The following is a 14,666-nucleotide window of genomic DNA, read 5'->3' as shown; positions in this document are numbered from 1 at the left end:
AGTTTTTTCGTCGAATAAAATACCTCGCCAGTGGCATTTTTGGACAAGAATCAACTATCCTTTTTTGCGCAAGCTTAGTTTGTTTGAATACACCAAAAGTACCCCCGAACAATTTTTTGCTTAGAACATGATCTGCGGAATTAAATTACGACTGCCCCGTCATCATGACAAATTGAAATCGATATCGCTTCATTTTTAGCAACCGATAAGCCAGTCGCTTCCCGTTTATGCTTCGCTGCGCTTCTATACACAGCGTTTACCCCCAACGCAACAACGCACAGTGGCGTAACTATATCAAATCCATGGCCAAATTATTTCACATGTTTTTAAGCTTTTTATACGATAACAAGTGATGAAAAATGGTTTTTCATGGTCTTAGACAATTTATGACCAAAATATGAAAATATTAATATTGCAGTGTGATGCAAAGCCGAAAATAAACGAATTTTACGAACATTATCATTTTTCAACGTAAACGTGTTTTAGAGTAATTTATCAGTTTGAGGAAACCTCGCATTGAGATTTAGTCTGTTTCAACTGTTTTCATAAATTAATTTGTTTCAAGTTCATATGTTTATTTTGCTTTTCTGGTTTTCTTATAGGAGATTTTCAAACAGCTGTAAAAATCGAATGGGATTAATTGGGAATGTTTTCTTCGTAGAACAGTAAGAGGACACTCCAAATAATCTTCTCCTTTTAACAGATTTACCCGACATTGCCCGACAAGGTACTTTTTTCACTAACGAATATGTGAAAAATTGATAAAAGTGAGCACTTTTATAAAACCTACCCAAAAATGACAAAGGAAAGCTAAAATTGACCCTAATTGATTGAAGTTATATATATTGACTTTGGGTAATTAGTTTTAGAGCAATCTGAGCAATTGACGGATAATGGCTTTCAAGCTAATAAAATGTGTAAAAAAATCACTGATTTCAAATTATTGCATACAAAAATTATCAAACGAAAACGGTTTTCTTTTTAAACAAAACGTTAGAGTATGTTTCGAAGAACAATTTAGGCTGAAAATGTGGACAAATAAACAAAAACAATATTTTTTCTATTTTGGCCAGGATTTGAAGTTAGTTACGCCTCTGTGCAACGTTGCGGCTGATAAGATAGCTAAGCCAGAAAAGAGCGACCATGGTTTGCTTAGATAGTTGACATAACTCACATTAGCGGTATCATTACACTTGTGACCATCAAACTGAATAGAAACTGCTGTTTGCCCTGCCTTGCTGTAAAGTGAAACACTACAAAAAATGACTAACATTTTCGAAGAAGTTGACCCAACTGTGTTCCGTTCGTATGTGTTTTGGTCCTCGGTTCTAGTGCTGAAAATGCTGCTTATGTCGATTTTAACTGCCCGAAAGCGTTGGGCTAAGAAAGTACGTTGAAGAACAAGTGCTTTGATTGTTTGGGCTCAATTTAACAGTTGATGGTTTATTTCAGGTCTTCGCCAATCCCGAGGATGCCAAAACAACCCCAGGCGGAAAAGTAAACCTGGCTGATCCGGACGTGGAACGTGTGCGGCGTGCTCACCTAAACGATTTGGAGAATATTCTGCCTTTCTTCGTGATTGGATTTCTATACACACTCACCAACCCCCCGGTGTTCCTAGCTACCAACCTGTTTCGACTTGTTGCCATCGCCCGCATTGCACACACCCTGGTGTATGCTGTTTTTGTGATTCCTCAACCGGCACGTGGTCTCTCCTGGGCCATCGGATACTTTATCAGTGCCTATATGGCTGTTCACACACTGCTCAAATTCCTGTGAGATGTTGAATCCGTATAACTGAGCATTAAACGATTGAAAAAAAATATTAACGACTTTTGAATAGCTAATATCGGTAGAAATTTGGAGTGGTATTCAGTCATTCGGGGCACGTTTCGCAAATCACTTTTAACCGTTTGATGCTATCTATTCACTTCATCGGCACTTCAGGAGGTGAGAGACGGAAATTTCGATCATTTTATCGACGTGGTGCCTCAATAGGGGTGAATGAAGGATAAGGGAACAAAATGGGCTCATGTACTGAAACCTATTCAAATAGATTGACTTTGGATATGAAAGCGCACGGTACGTTAGTTTTTGATATTTGTTTAAATATTTGGTTCATAATGCATTGGAAAGTTTATCACTATCTACAGTCCATCCGACAATTCGAACTAAGATAACAATGTTAGTAATTAAAAGAATAAGAAACGTTTTCCATAAATTGCAACTCGAGTTCAACCATCATAGCTAATGACATTGTTGATCAAAAATATCCGTTTAAATATGGAGCTTTACTTAGAAGCAGAAACATTCATTTCGGAACACCGTCTGTTCCGAACGCCACTTCTGTTTGAAGCTGACGTTCCTCTCGGAACTTGTTGCACATGTTGGCAGTACATACATTGTAAAATTTTCTCATTCCCTTTTCTTCCAACACCGATCACCATTCGAGAGCTCGCGTGTATCTATCTACTCTATTCGACATGTGGTCTGGTATGGCAGTGCCCTGTTCGGTGTTGTCTTAGAATACCTTGTTATGCATGCAGCCTGCATGCAACCGGACATGATAGCAGTACGAGGCGGCAGATATTTGCAGAACTCGTTTGGCTGTGCGCTTCATCATAATGGCAAAGAGCGGCCAACAGACGGGATAGAAGTGTGTGGTCGAACAAAAGAATTACCTATAACACTGAAATCAGCAGTCAATTTCCATCATTACGCAGCTGCTAACTACGGCCACGGTAATTGTAATCGAATGAAGTAGGTTGATGGGGGTGAGGTAAAATTTTGAATGCAAAAAGATTTGCAAAGTGATAAAACTCGGTACTATCAATTCAATCATTTTAGGGTTAAAATAATCTGATTCAATATTCTTTTAAACTGTATTTTGTTTTCAACATAAGCGATAGCCAATTGTTGAAGCGATTATTATTTAGCTGAAAAGTTTGTGAGTATAAATCAACAAACTTTCATATTATTGCTCATAACAGTAATGTGTTATTGAATGTTTGAATAAATTTTAGCAGTCGCGCTGTTACTTGGTTATGAAGAAGCTTTATGGTGCCATAATAATCATAAATGCTTGTTGGACGACAATGCCTTCAGTACACTTGGAGCTAAGGAATATCGGGCAAATCCGAATGAGTGTCTGCTGGAATTTATGCGCTCTGAACCGAAGGAATAGAAGAATAGTAAAAACTGTTTGCATAAGTATTTTCCATAAACAAAGCAAGGGGAAGGGGTTGACAAACTTTTCGTGCAAAAGCTAGCAAACCAGGACCATAGGTACGCTATTAATAAAGTGAAAATATCTTTTTGAATTGTAGGACAGCTTCAGGTTATCGATTCAGACCGATTTTGATAAACAAACTGCTCTATAAACTAGCTTCTAGCTTTGAGTAATTGTTATGTCTTTCTATGATTTGTTTTTCTAGAAAATGATACCAATATTTTACTCCCCTTCAGTGATGTACTTATTGTTGTTTTATTCATTAACTTTTGTTAACAAATTAGAGTTATTAAAATATCAAAAGACTACCGCACAAAATTGACCCGTGAGAACTGTTCATCTGAAATGAAGTTTTATGTCTGTGTCTGTGTAACTGAATTCAATTTCAAAACAGACTACAATTAATTCCGATCATCTTCTGTTCGAACGAAATTTTACAGTTTTGCTTATAAATCTCTATATTTTCTACGGGTTACGGGATCATTTTCAGAGCAGTAGCGTAGTCCTATGTCCTTTCGTTATTTACTTTGGCTTTCTTTTTCGGTTTGACTTTTCATAATTTGGTGTGTCCATGGCACATTCATGCCGACTCATTGTATGACTTTTTCTTATTAAGTTCAAGATTTCGGCACTCTCCGAAGGCTAGCATTCCTGGCGGGTTCGACACGGAAAAAAACCGTTAATAAATTCATAAACAAAATGTCACGATTTCGTGAAGTGAACGATTTTCTAAAACCGTGACCAAGTTCCTGAAATTATGAATAATAAACCTCGTATTCATGAAAATATTTGTGTTTTCAAAAAAACTAGTTCGCACCGCATATCTACATGGCGTTACATTAGAATGTTTTGTAGGGTTGCTGTTGTTATTCCCTGGATATGTTTAGTTTTTGTTGTGATTCTTGTTCATGATTTGGGAATACATAGCCGACAGTCGAACGTTGTTCATGATTTCAAGAGCTTATTCGCGATTGTTGTGATTACTCATCACGATACCGTGCTATTTTATTCGTGAATTTTATATCGAAATTTTGTGCTAGACTAGCAGGATTAAAGTTCATGATTTCAGGATCTTAGTCGCGATTTTAAGTAATTTTTATTCACGTTATCACGATATTTTAGTAATGAGTAGAGTGATTCAAGTTCATGATTTCAGGATCTTTTCAGATATTTTTGTCTCCGGACGATTATAGATATTTTTGACACGAGTTGTGGGATTTCTGTTCATGATTTCAGGATCTTAGTAACAATTTTTGTAAGTTCTGTTCATGTTATCGTGATATTTTAGTCATGAATAGAGCAATTCATGTTCATGATTTCAGGATCTTAGTCACGATTTAAGATATTTTTGTCACGTGTTGTGTGATTTCTGTTCATATTTTCAGGATCTTAGTCACGATTTTTGTATCTTCTGTTCATGTTATCGTGATATTTTATTTGTTTTGGTATTTTATTTAAGATCTTACTGATTTTCATGATATCAGTTGTTTTATCATGATATTCGCAAAATCTCTTCGCCTTATCGTGATCAATTATTTCTTGGTTACTATCAGTTTTTTTTATTTGGAATAACGTGACAACATGAACTGGATCATAAAAATGTGACTGATTCTGTGAACTATTAAGGGTTCTCAGCGCAGTTTTCGTTTTCTGTCTGGAGATCACAATGAACCTTATTAAATGAATAACGATGGTCGAGGTCCTAATAATTTTTTTTATATCTTTTGCTCGTACCTATTATTGGTCGCCATTTCGAAAACAGTGACCATGTTCCAGAAATTATGAATAATAAACCTTGTATTCATGAAACTATTTGTGTGTTTTTTTTAAAACTAGTTATTTGCGGATTATATACATGGCGTTACTTTAGAATGTTTGGTTGGGTTACTGTTGTTGCTCCCTGGACAGGTTTAGTTTTTGTTGTGATTCTTGTGATTGTGCTGGACATTTCATGAAAAAGTGCATGGAACAAAAATGGTTCCATGAATAATACTTCAAATTCTGTGAAAGAGTTCATGTAAAAATTTTATTACCATGTTGCATGAAATTGTAAATGATTTGGGATATCTTCTAAATATAACCAGCACGCAAAATATATTGTACATCATGTACTAGGAATCATGGACCAGTTCACGAAGACATGAATAATATTTTATGATTTCGTGAACATTTTCACAAAAAGGAATGGGAAGTTGTGACTCTTATACTAGGTATCACGAATCAGTTTACGAATACATGAATAATATTTCATGGTTTGTCAACAACAGTGTGTCCCACATTTATACGTTCACCATGTTTTTTCAGTATAACTTTTTTTTCGTTCGAACAAGCTGCAACAATTTTTCAGTTTAATCAACTTAATCAACGATGTTTCTCGAAATTTCGAAGCCCTGGAGCGTTTCGTTTGTTTGCTATTGGCAGTTTAAATGAAAAAAGTGGTGTCCCACACTTATACGCCCCCTACTATTTTTTTTGTATAACTTTTCCCTATTCACATAAACTGCTCCAGTTTTTCAGCGTTTATTTTAAAGTTTAATAAACGATTTTTCTCCAAGTTTGGAAACACTTGTGCATCTCTTGTTTGTTTGTTATGGCAATTTAAGTAAAAAATGTGTCCCTTATTTATCCTTTCATCCTATTTTCCCAGAATAACCTTTTTTCTTGGCTTTAACATGCCGCCGGCCTTGAAATCACTAGGATTTCAAACCAATCTAAAGCAAGTAATACTGTATACTAGCTAACTACCTTCTATACATTTCATTTCTGTTTGCACACTATTGTAAGAACTTTCATTTGCCATTGGGCTACTGGATCCAAATGTTGTGCTGTTATGGTGTTGCATTGATCGACATTCGGTCATCTCGACAAACTGCAGTCTGCGCTGCATCTGAACGTTGATGATTGTTGACGACGTGGGTGTTACTGCGACAAACTGGAACTGGAACGCTTCTTCAAGCAAATGGAGATTGCCTTCGCTGCGGCCTTGCACGATCGTTTCGGATTTCCGTCGGGTATACTGCTACTTTCGGATTGACGGATGAACGTTGCTTGATGAAAGTTGGACGATTGGGTTGCTGATACTGCACTTCGGTGTGCCTCTACTTCGACGGATGCTCTTCCACGGATGCCGTTGATGGTGAATCTTTGCTGTAAAATATAGGGGGCTTTTTAAATGGAAATGATGAACATTTACAGGACTTGCCGGGAACGGAGGCCTCCAGGCCTCCGCTGGTGCTCTGGGCACCGATGTCGCCGACTGGTATGCCGGGCGGATGGGGATGACGATGTTCACATGCTGCTTGAGATTGCTACTATGCTGCGTCTGCGTAGACGTTGGCCTTCAAGAACGGGTGATCAATCCATCTGACGACCTGTCGTTGCGTTGACAGCGAACCGAGAAACGGGCCCATTGCTCGGAGTACGAAATTTGATGAACTTGCAGCGTTGCTGTGACGATAATGAAGCTGTGTAACTAGAAGATAAGCAAGACCATGCACCGAAACCGTAGATAGAACATGCTTGACATCACAAAGGCAACTCTTCCAGGGTGATTGACGGGGTGGACTGGTGTGAACCGACGAACCAAAAATGATGACGACTGCCCCGGAAACCGGGACAGAGATGCAGGGTGGCTATGGGGGATGAACATTCCTTAAGTTTTTTGCAATAAATTGATGAATAAATACTTAACTGGGATGCGGAGGACCTCCCTTGAGAGACCTCCGCGGTGCCGCAGCACCATCGTTGGGAGGGATTCAGTTCGCCTCCGTAGGGGACTTCTCGTCGTTGTCCCGTATTGGAAGGACGCAAATTTTTGAGATGCTCCTTCTGAAGGTGCCATCCCTAGTCCGGACAGCTACAACTCGAATGTTTCCATCTTCGCCCGTAAACAGTTCTGCAACTCGGCCTAACCGCCACTTCTGAGGAGGCAAGTTTTCCTCCTTTACTAGGACCATCGTTCCAACTGTGATGTTGTTGCGTTGTCGAGTCCACTTTGTCCTGTTATGCAAATCTGACAGATATTGCGTCTTCCATTTCCGCCATAGTTGTTGTACGAATCCTTGCGTACGTTGCCACTGAGAGAGTCGATTTTCGGGGATCTCTTGCAAATCTGGTTCAGGAATCGCCGTGAGTGGTCGTCCCACCAGAAAATGTCCTGGGGTCAGTACAGTGTAATCATTAGGATCGTTACTCAAGGGTGTCAATGGACGAGAGTTTAGAATCGCTGCGATTTGCTGAACAATGGTGTGTAGTTCATCGTATGTCAACGGTCTGCTTCCTATGGTCTTGCGAAAATGTCCTTTGAAGGACTTAACCGCCGCTTCCCACAATCCGCCGAAATTCGGAGAGCGTGGTGGGATGAATTTGAAATCTATTCCCTCTTCTTCCGATGACTTGATCATTTCGTGCTGAAACTGCTGGTTATACAGTTGCAGCCGTAGTTCCTCGAGCTCCCGATTTGCCCCAACGAAATTGGTCGCATTGTCACACATGACTAGTTGCGGTTTGCCACGGACTGCTACGAAGCGTTTGAATGCCGCCAGAAATGCTTGCGTTGACAGATCTGCTACGACTTCCATGTGGACTGCCTTGGTTGCTAGGCAAACGAAAATGCATACGAAGGACTTCACCGGCGTACTCCGACGAACTGGATAGCGAATGTAGAACGGTCCGCAAAAATCGATTCCAACTTTCAAGAATGCCGCTGCAGGAGTGACACGAACGGATGGTAAATCAGCCATTAGCTGCTCGTGGACTTTGGGTTTGTTGCGAAAACATTGAACACATCGATGGATGGTCCAACGTGCTAAATCGCGAATGCGAGTTGGCCAGAACCTTTCTCTGACCGAAGCTATGAGAAGTTGCTGACCGGCGTGAAACAGTTTACGATGATAATGCTCCATGACCAGCTTTGCCAGTGGGTGTTGATGGTGAAGAATCATTGGATGCTTACGATATTCTGACACTGGTGCATGAGCTAATCGACCGCCGACGCGGAGAATACCATCAACTAAACGAGGATTTGACGAGAGCAATTTAGATGATGACTTTATTGGTTCACCTTTCGATAAAGCTGCTATTTCTTCAGGAAAGCTCTCGTGTTGAGCAACTCGAACCAAAATCGTTACAGCATCATTATATTCCGTCGATGACAAGTGTTCTAGACGCCTGCTACTGCGGTTGCGAGGCAATGCATTGTAAGCGAAGCGACGAATCCATGCTACTATCCGAACGAGATCCGGGAACGAGGATCTCAGCAAAAATATGTCACTTTGAGGCTTTGTTTGAACCGGAAGTGACGCAGATGGTTTTTCTTCTAAAAGAGAACTATCCAGCTCTGACTGGATGACTGCTGACTCTGGCCATGTAGAATGTGCTCGACATACCCACAGAGGGCCTTCAAACCACAGAGGTTGATACTGTAGTTGTGTGGGTGTCATTCCCCGCGAAATGATATCTGCCGGATTGTCTGCACCGGCGATGTGGTTCCACACTCCCTTCTTAGTGATATGCTGTATCTCTGATACACGATTGGCAACGAATGCTTGCCACCGGGAAGGTAACGATGATAGCCAGCACTTCACTATCATGGAATCTGTCCAAAAATATACCTTGCCGGGTGGTTCGAAACTACTGCATAGCTTTTCATAGAGATGACTAAGCAGTAATGCTGAGGAAAGCTCCAATCTGGGAATGGATTGTTTCTTTTTCTTCCGAGTGAGATCTTCTAGTGGCGCAACTCGAGATTTGGATGTAATCAACCGAACAGTGACTGACCCGTCGACTGACTTACACCTAAGGTACAAACATGCGCCGTATGCTACCTCTGAAGCGTCACAAAATCCGTGGATTTCCGTTGAAGCTAGGTTACTTCTGAAGCCCGTCCATCTTGGAACTGAGAGTGTGTCGAGAGCGGATAGATTCAATCGATACTCAATCCAGAAATTCTGAAGCTCTTTTGGCAACGGATCGTCCCAATCCGATTTAAGCTTCCAAAGCTCCTGGAGGAAAATTTTTGCCTGTACGATGACTGGACCGATGAGACCGAGAGGGTCGAAGATACGAGCTGTGTCGGCCAGCACTATACGTTTGGTGATGATTGGCTCAGTGCTCCAGTGCGGTACAGCAAATCTAAAACAGTCTTTGCTTGGCTCCCATATTAACCCTAGCGTTTTGACTGTGGATCTGGACGAATCGAGTTCCAGTATGGTACGATCGTCTCGGAGATGAGGTGGAATAGACGAAAGAAGTTCAAAGCTATTGGAACTCCACTTGCGCAACTCAAACCCTGCTGAACTCGTAAGATCAATGAGTTCTGATGTGAGAACGGTTCCTTCTTCCAAGCTGTCCGTGCCCGTCAACAGGTCGTCGACGTAAAAATCTTTCTGAATGACCTTCGCTGCTGCTTTATGCGAGGTTGCACCATCACTTGCAAGACGTTGAAGGCACTTGGTTGCGAGATAAGGCGCGGAAGCGGTGCCATATGTGACTGTGGTCAACTGGAAAATTCTCACTGACTCGTTCGGTGAATTTCTCCACAAGATTCGCTGAAGTGATTGATCTGCATCTGCTACTCTTACCATACGGTACATTTTAGCTATGTCCGCTACTAACACAAATCTCCAACAACGAAAACGCAATATGATGGACAGCAAGTCCTCCTGCACGACGGGTCCTACCATCAGTCCGTCATTCAAGGATACTCCCGTCGACGAACGGCAAGAGCCGTCGAATACCACCCTTAGCCTTGTGGTTGTGCTATCGGGCTTCAATACCGCATGGTGAGGCATGTAATAGGACCGTGCACCGCAATATTCTTGGTCAATTTCTCGCATATGACCCATGGACAGGTATTCCTGAATGAACTCGCCATACAATCTTTTCAACGTGTCGTTTGCTTCCAATCGCCTTTCCAATCCGTGGAATCGTTTCAATGCTATGGCCTTTGAATCTCCCAGTTGCTCGATGATGTACTGCATCGCGAACGGTCGTTCGTTCGAAAATCTCTTCACACGTCGTCTCTTCCACAGAATAGGTACTTCTACGGCTACAGGACTCTAGTTCCCAAAACTTCGCGAGGAGATCACGAAGATCGACAGAGGAACACGTGTGGGAAATAGTTTTGGGGATTCCAAGAATGCTACCGGGTATGCGTCCTGACACAACAAATCCGAAGACAGTTTTTTGCAATGTGGGTCCGTCTTCTGATAATTTCATCTTTTCCTTCAGCAGCAGATCGTAGTAGTACTCAGCACCAATGATGAGGTCAATTGGTCCGGGGTCGCAGAAATTTGGATCTGCCAACGTAACACCTTCCGGAATGGCGAGAGTCCTAATATTGACCGCCTGCATAGGCAGTTTGGAGGTGAGCTTCGGCAAGACGTGCAGCTGCACCTTCTCGGAATAGGAAGAAATGTGCAATGACCGAGGCGATACTGTAGCCTCTACGCTCTTTGTAGATTTGACTACAGAACCACCGATCCCTGCTACGGACAAATAGCTGGCAGTCTCAGCCAACTTTAACTTTTGAAAAAGAGTCGTGGTGATGAAACAGTACTCTGAGCAAGAGTCCAAGAGCGCTCTAGCTAATTGAGCGTTTCCATAAATGTCCGACACGCGCACTAACGCGGTGGATAATAAAACTTGACGTTTTGGTGTGTAGATGTTGGCGGGTAAAGAGTTTGTAATGGGAGTACGATCTGTGGTGGGTGGTGGGTGTGATTGCGAATGCGAATTTGTATTTGCAATAGGAAATGAGCTTGTGGATGGTCCAGTGTACTGAGTGAGTGTGGCTTGGTTCTGGGCTTGTGGCTGTGTTTGTTGAGTGTTCGTTGTCTGTGGTCGATTCTGTACTCGTGGGACGGAGGAGTCATTCTGCGGGATTGACGCTGATGATCTTCCGCCGTTGGTTACTCCAGAATGTAGAAGAGTATGATGTTTCTGATGACAATGCTGACAACACCCCTTCGTACAGGATCGAACTAGATGCGCAGGAGACAGGCAGTTCAAACACAACCGAGAGCGTTTCACCATATCATACCGCTCAGACACCTTCATTTTGATGAACTTCTGACACTTGAATGCTGAATGTTGACCTTCGCCGCAGAATGGGCACCGATTAGAAGATTGCACGGATGTGTGAGTGACAGTAAACTTGGGCTTCTTCATCTCACAATGCACAGGCTTTGCTGGTGCTATAGATTGAAGAACGGAACACTGATTCCGAAGAAACGTCATCAAAGCATCGTATGTGGGGACTTCCTTCGAACTATAATGTGCCTCCCAATGGCGCAAGGTTGATTGATCTAATCTGGAGCACATCATGTGAACTAAAATTGTGCTCCACTGGGACGGATCTTCTCCAACTTTCTCCAACATCTGAAGGTTACGATCAAATTCACTAATAAGTTGACTCAATGCATCGTAATGCTCACGCTTTATTGGTTCAATGGCAAACAAGGCATCGAGATGGGCTTTAACTATCAACTTACGGTTTTCATAACGCTTCTTGAGCAAATCCCATGCGATCGAGTAGTTGGCTATAGATATATCTATCGTGCCAATCTCTTGCAATGCTTCACCAACCAGCGACGATCGCAGGTACGAAAATTTATCGATTGCACTCAATTGATCGTTGCGATGAATAAGGCTCAGAAACATGTCACGGAAGGTGACCCAGTCGCTAGTTTTGCCTCCGAAACTAGGTAAGCGAATTTCGGGCAACTTTACTCGCGACAACGAACAAGAAGGAGCCTGTGCTGGAGCTGGCAAAACGTCAGCTGGGACCGGTATTGATGTTCCTGGTCTCAGGGACTGCAGCGATGACTTCAGCTCACAGTAAAGGTCTTCAGCGCTCTGAAGGATCTGAAAATTGTCGGCCTCGCGCCTTTCAGCAAGAGCTTCAACACGAGCAGCACGATCTCCTGGTGTTTCCTTGGTATCGAATGCTTCCTTATCATCGTCTTCGTCAGCTAACAACTCGATTTTTCTCCGCACCGAGTAAAATTTCTTCATCGCGGCTTCCAGCAGCTCTAATCGACTATCAACGTGACCGGCATGCCTTTCCGGTTTGAATTTTAGCAAAAACTGCTTTGCGCCGTTGAATGTGCTTTGTAACTGTCGCTCCTGCCGTTTCAAATCTTTTAGTTCACTGGACATTTTTATTTCATTCACTCTCGTACTATTTTCAATTAATATCACTTCTACACTGCACTCCAAAGTTTATTAATGTCATTCACTTCTTACACTTCACCTTTTCACTCGAACACCGCGAACCGCGACTCTACTCGACGTCCCCGAGGTGACAGAAGACTGAACAACCCAATAAAATTGACTGCAGCGAGGGGAACTAACCAGATGAGTAACAAGCCAAAAAAAATGCCAGCAGAACCAAGACCAACCGTCAATCTCAAACTCAGGGATCACAAAATTCGCATGCAAAGGAAAAATCAATTTATCTCCACCATTTTATTTTTTCGAACCACCCTACTCATCGGTGCACGTCTCATGCATGACGCCACCACAGATCACATGCAACAGTACTTCCCTTTTTCTTGGTTCAGATGTTGATCCTGGTTCCTCCGTGTGTCGAAGTGAGCCTTCCAAGCGCTCCGAAGCCCTGTGCACTTAGCTCTCCGTTGCTCTCCGCCGTCCCGTTCCGTTTGGTACAATGGCGGTTTTCAGCCAAGTGCGTTGAAACCACAATTGCGATGGCGGATTAACTGACGCCACTATTGTTCCAGACCGGCACTATTGTCTCACTTCCACGCGGTCACAATGTCTATTGTACCACTAAAAACTGTCGCCCAACGGTCCTCTGGATCAAAGGATCCGGTTCGAAGGACCAAAAATGTTTATAAATCTTACCAGGACCGTTGGCGAATTGATGTGTAATTAAAGTTCTATAACTAAAAAGTTCTACAACACTATGTCACAGTTGAGCACCCGTGGCTAACTGTACAGACCGGGAATGTTCGGTTAATCGACTCACGCACCACACTTTTAACCATCCGAAAAAACCACACTTTATTTGGAATTAGTAAAGTTAATTATAATTGATGCTCTACCGTTTATTCAAAGTAAATAGGTACGATGCAAATCGTGGTTTATTAGGAACTGAAACTGCCCTCGTATTCATTGCGATACGATGGGTCAGTGGTGAATATCGATCACGATCAATCCCGAGCGATGGGTGATCGTGCCTAATGGTATTTTATATATACTACCTACTAGTGATAAGAGTAATGAAAGGCATATATAATATAATTGTGATGAAACGAGATCAAGTGATCCTCGTCTTGTGGATCATGTTTAGTGTTGCCAGACGGAGCCGTTTTTCTTGGCTTTAACGCACAGGGTGAACGTATAAATGTGGGATACACTGTATTTCACGAGCACAGATATCGGATCGCAACAAATATATTACTACTAGTTCACGAGCACCGATATTCGATTGCGAATAATATGTTAGGAATCCTAAACCAGTTCACGAATACATGAATAATAATAGTTCATGATTTCGTGAAATATTTCACAAGCACAGATGTTGGGTCGAAACAAATATATTAGCAATCATGAACCAGTTCACGAATTCATTAACAATATTTGATGATTTTGTGAACTATTTCATGAGCACTGATATTGGATCGTGGGTAAAATATTACAAATCATGATTTTTTCGTGGGGATTGAATGGAATCATGAATAAAATTCCGAATTTCGTGAAATAGTTCACGAGAACATAACCAGAATATTTTGATTTTGTGAACTAATGTTCCTATATCTATGAAAAACATCATGCGTCAACCTTTGGTTTTATGAATAATGTTCATATAGTTGTAAACTATTTCGCGTACTGAAAATCGAATTAGAAATAACTTGGCGGAAACCGTGACTGAAGTTCACAAAATAAAAACAAATATTCCCACTAATAAAAGCGTTATGTGGGCGTTACTGAAGGGAAATTGAACATAATTTTAAAATACAAGATTTTTGTTCATGGTCCTGTTTTCATAACGTAAAAACGTGACTGTTCCAGAATTCATGGCACTAACTTTATAGAGTTTCAAAGTATCATAACGAGATATAGCTGTGAATCAGAGCCTTCGATAGATTTTTGTTATGAGCCTCTGATACGATGGATGAAAAGATTTGTGTTTCGATTCGTGACTGCAATGCACATTTCGCCTTTTTTGATACTGTCCGGCTCGGCCCATGAACAATGCAAATTGCATTGCTGTTTAAAAATATTTATGTTCAATGAATGAAACTTTCCTAGTTTCCTAGCAATCCTTCCAGGAAGATTGACATCTTGCAGCCTATGGCGAACTGCTCTCGGACTTATCACATTTCCAATTTATGCTGTAACAGTCCTAGATAACGCGAATGAATCTGATTTCATTAGTAATGTAATCCGATGGTCAGTTGTTGTAAATGTT

At 41.6% G+C, this 14,666-nt stretch overlaps 2 protein-coding genes across 6 annotated transcripts in view; both read left to right on the top strand.

Annotated features, from left to right (window-relative positions):
• LOC131681821 (uncharacterized) overlaps positions 1 to 14,666 on the top strand; it is a 576,008-nt gene that overhangs the window by 224,437 nt on the left and 336,905 nt on the right. The window lies entirely within an intron of this gene.
• Positions 1,171 to 1,835, top strand: LOC131681822 (microsomal glutathione S-transferase 1-like). Its single transcript, XM_058962879.1, has 2 exons — positions 1,171 to 1,388; positions 1,453 to 1,835. The coding sequence occupies exons 1-2, from the start codon at positions 1,263 to 1,265 to the stop codon at positions 1,777 to 1,779; spliced, it is 453 nt and encodes a 150-aa protein (XP_058818862.1). The 5' UTR covers positions 1,171 to 1,262; the 3' UTR covers positions 1,780 to 1,835.

The sequence above is a fragment of the Topomyia yanbarensis genome, chromosome 2 (genome assembly GCF_030247195.1).
Source record: "Topomyia yanbarensis strain Yona2022 chromosome 2, ASM3024719v1, whole genome shotgun sequence".
NCBI classification, from domain to species: domain Eukaryota; kingdom Metazoa; phylum Arthropoda; class Insecta; order Diptera; family Culicidae; genus Topomyia; species Topomyia yanbarensis.
This window is presented reverse-complemented; position numbering and strand designations above follow the sequence as displayed.

What these genes read in the sequence shown, in the direction of transcription:
- LOC131681822 (XM_058962879.1), top strand. Translation starts at nt 1,263, where the DNA reads ATGACTAACATTTTCGAAGAAGTTGACCCAACTGTGTTCCGTTCGTAT. An exon ending in GAAAGCGTTGGGCTAAGAAA is followed by an intron (nt 1,389 to 1,452) that starts GTACGTTGAAGA and finishes GGTTTATTTCAG; the next exon opens with GTCTTCGCCAATCCCGAGGA.